The sequence below is a fragment of the Cebus imitator genome, unplaced genomic scaffold (genome assembly GCF_001604975.1).
Source record: "Cebus imitator isolate Cc_AM_T3 unplaced genomic scaffold, Cebus_imitator-1.0 Scaffold85, whole genome shotgun sequence".
Classification (NCBI taxonomy): domain Eukaryota; kingdom Metazoa; phylum Chordata; class Mammalia; order Primates; family Cebidae; genus Cebus; species Cebus imitator.
The window spans coordinates 5,091,667-5,095,870 of NW_016107400.1; the positions used below are offsets into that span (position 1 = coordinate 5,091,667).

General features: G+C 43.8%; 1 protein-coding gene across 1 annotated transcript in view; it reads left to right on the plus strand.

Moving 5' to 3' along the window:
• Positions 1-4,204, plus strand: part of OTOA (otoancorin) — a 78,695-nt gene that overhangs the window by 8,937 nt on the left and 65,554 nt on the right. Inside the window, exon 8 of the mRNA XM_037740615.1 lies at positions 3,481-3,584. Coding sequence (XP_037596543.1) covers positions 3,481-3,584 — 104 coding nt within the window. The remainder of the gene's footprint in view (positions 1-3,480; positions 3,585-4,204) is intronic.

Here is a 4,204-nt window from a genome sequence, read left to right on the forward strand (position 1 = left end):
CCCCCTCCCCCTTCCCTCCCTCTCCTCCTCCTTCTTTTAAATGGAGTTTCACTCTGTCACGCAGGCTGGAGTGCAGCGGCGCAATCTGGGCTCACTGCAACCTTTGCCTCCCAGGTTCATATGATTCTCCTGCCTCAATTCCAAGTAGCTGGGACTATAGGCATGTCCACCACACCTGGCTAGTTTTTGTATTTTTTTAGAGATAGAGTTTCAACATGTTGGTCAGGCGGGTCTCAAACTCCTGATGTCAAGTGATCCACCTGGCTTGCTTCCCAAAGTGCCGGGATTATAGGCCTGAGCCACTGCACCTGGCCACTCCTACCTTCTTAACTCATCACACTATCCTTCAGGGGCTGTTGTGAGAATTCAAAGAGGTATCACCTGGCAGCAAGGAGAAGACAGGTGGGGACAGGTTGATATGCATGTTTTGGAGCAAAAGCTTAAAATCTGTAGAGTTGGGCTGGGTGTAATCCCAGACCAACTCATGCCTGGGATTACTCACGCCTGTAATCCCAGCACTTTTGGAGGCAGAGGTGGGTGGATCATGAGGTCAGTAGTTTGAGACCAGCCTGGCCAACATGGCAAAACCACATCTCTACTAAAAATGCAAAAATTAGCCAGGCATGGTGGTGCACACCTGTAATCCCAGCTACTGGGGAGGCTGACGCAGGAGAATCACTTGATCCCGGGAGATGGAGGTTGCAGTGAGCTGAGATCATGCCACTGCACTCCAGCCTGGGTGACAGAGTGAGACTCCATCTCAAAACCAAACGAAACAATCTGTAGAGTTGAGATAGAATTTGATTAAAAAAGTGTCTCTCAAATTTCAGTCACTCTGCTACCATCTTCACAGTTTTTGCCATAACTCTACACTGCCTGTACTATTTTCTTCATGCTTTTATTCATAGTAATGAATTTTTTTACTTACAAATGTTTATTTTAAGAGCAAATTTGGTATCATTGCTATAAATGAGAAACCACTGCCCTTTGTCTTAAGTAAAAGTCATCATAAAAATAAATACAGTGGAGCTGGGCACAGTGGCTCATGCCTATAATCCCAACACTTTGGGAGGCTGAGGCAGGCAGATCACTTGAGGTCAGAGCTCGAGATCAGCCTGGCCAACATGGTGAAACTCCATCTCTACTAAAAATACAAAAATTAGCCACGTGTGGTGGTGGGCGCCTGTAATTCCAGCTGCTTGAGAGGCTGAAGCAAGAGAATCGCTTGAACCTGGGAGGTGGAAGTTACAGTGAGCCAGGATCGCACCACTGCACTCCAGCCTAAGTGAAAGGGTGAGACTCTGTCTCAGAAAAAAAAAAGATAAATAAATACAGTGGAAAAGAAAGTGTCACTAAGTCCTAGCTAGATATGTTCCTTGCTTAAGTGTGTTAATCAGATTGGGCTGCTATAACAAAAATATCATAGATTGGGCAGTTAATAAAAAACAGCATTTATTTCACATGGTTCTGAAGGCTGGGAAGTCCAAGATCAAGGTGCTGACAGACTTGGTGTCTGGTGAGGGCTCACTGTCTGGTTTATAGGTGGCAACTTCTGGCTGTGTCCTCACGTGGTGGAAGGGGTGATTGAGCCCTCTGAGATCTCTTTTATAAGGGCACTAATCCCATTCATGAGGTATCCAGCCTCATGACCTAATCACCTCTCAAAACTCCACCTCTTAATACTGTCATGTTGGGACTTAAGGTTTCAACACAGGAAATTTGGGGAAATGCGAACGTTCAGTCCACAGCACCAAGGCTCTGAACCTGAGTCTTGTTCTCTTGATTTAAAAACAATCTGAGTGTGTTTTAAAGACTCACTGGCACTAAACTGAGATGTACTTCTTGAGGGACAGCAAAAGGAGTGACAGAGCACTGAAAAAGGAGGATTTTTCTCCTTTTGAGATGCCCTGCTAGCTTATATTGGTTACTCCTAGCCCTGCATGAAATTGCGCTTTGATGTAAACCAAATTAGAGGATTGTGTCTAGGACTTCAAGAGCCCTAGGCATTGCAACCACTGCCAACTCCCTCCTTTTACTAATTGTAGCACTTTATGGCTATAAAACAGTCTTTCTAAATCTAAAAATGATTTAGAAGAAGGAAAAGACCAATATGATGATAACAATGTAGAAGATTCCTTTTATCTTTTGCAGCCAAAGGACAGTAGGGGAAACCGATAGTATACTGACCTCATCTTTTCTCTAGGGTGTCAGTTTTTTCACTAAGACACATACTCATGAAATCCTTTTGCTCTGCAGGCTATTACACTATTCCTTTTAAATTCAGTGTCTTCTCCCTCCTTTATTCATTCAGGTTGTGGAAGAGAACAGCATTGGGGGAGAGAGTTTATTGGTTAGTACTGCTCATTTGAGTGAGCAGTAAACCTAAGAGGCAGAAAAACCCATTCAAACTGGCTTCAAGAAAAAAGGGAATTACTGGAACATGTAATGGAATAGTTTTAGGTATAGGGCTGACTTCAGACACAGCTGGATCCAGAGACTCAAATAATGCCATCAGGAACATCTTTGGCTTTTTCTTATGTGCTGAAAACCATTGAATTGTGTACTTTAAGTGGGTGAATTGTAGGGTGTATGAATTATATCTCAACAGAGCTGTCCCCCACCTCCCCAAGAAAGGACCAAGAGGTGAGGAAGTGGTGACAATATGTGTAGAATATTCTTTGGAAGGTGTTTAGCTGTGAAGGGGAAGAGGAAAATGGGAAAATAACTACATATAGCTAAGGAGTGGGGGGGGTTATTTTTAAGTTTTGGGGTACACGTGCAGGATGTGCAGGTTTGTTACATAGGTAAATGTGTGCCATGGTGGTTTGCTGACCTATCAACCCATTAACTAGGTATTAAGCCCAGTATGCACTAGCTGGTTTTCGTAAGGCTCTCCCTTTCCCCAACTGACCCCACAACAGGCCCCAGTGTGTGTTGTTCCTCTCCCTGTGTCCATGTGATCTCATTGTTCAGCTCCCACTTATAAGTGAGAACGTGGGGTGTTTCATTTTCTGTTCCTGCGCTAGGTTGCTGTGGATAATGGCTTCCAGCTCCATTCATGTCCCTGGAAAGGACATGATCTTGCTCCTTTTTATGGCTGCATAGTATTCTATAGTGGTATACGTACCATATTTTCTTTATCCAATTTATCATGATGGGCATTTGGGTTGATTCCATGTCTTTGCTATTGTGAATAGTGCTGCAGTGGACATATATGTGCATTTATCTTTGTAACAGAATGATTTATGTTTTTGGGGTATATACCCAGTAATGGGATTGCTGGGTCAAATGGTATTTCTAGTTCTAGATCTTTGACGAATTGCCACACTGTCTTCCACAATGGTTGAACTAATTTACATTCAGGAGAGGGGTTTTAACATAAGACAGCTTTGGGTCCCACTTGCTGTTATGACTCCCTCCCTCTTTAAAGCAGCCCCTACCTGCTTGTTACTAATCGATGCCTGTATTTGTGTTATTTAGATCTGCGGTGTTCAAAGATCTCTACGACCAAACCTCTGCTCATTCCCAGAGAGCTCTCTATTCTTGGATGGCTGGGATATTGCAGACATCCTCCAATGCCGCTGGTGAGCCTGTACTTTGAGGTGGGGTCACTTTTTGGGGGAAGAATGTCTTCAAAAGGGATGCTTCATCTCCGAAAACATGGATTTGATGTTGATCTCTTATGAGTTTTACCACCTCCCACCGCTTCGAAAAACAGTTTGTTGTGGCTTATGGAATAAAACACATACCCTATTTCGTCAATGCAATTTGCAGGTGTTGAAGCCTCTGAAATAATAACGTGTCTGTATTTTACAGTAAATGCTGTGTCTGAGTTTTTTAGTGAAACATAAACAATGATGGTAACTTAGATTCAATGTGTTCCTTGAGTGGGGTTACAAGTTCAAATCTGTATAAAAAATCTATACTAAAATGAGGGAAGAGGCTGAGTGTGGTGGCTGACGCTTGTAATCCCAGCACTTTGGGAGGCAGAAGCGTGTGGATCACTTGAGGTCAGGAGTTCAAGACCAGCCTGACCAACATGGTGAAACCCTGTCTCTACTAAAAATACAAAAATTACCTGGGTATGCTGGCAGGCACCAGCTACTCAGGAGGATGAGGCAGGAGAGTCGCTTCAACCTGGGAGGCGGAGATTGCGGTGAGAGATTGCACCATTGCACTCCAGCCTGGGCAACAGATTGAGACT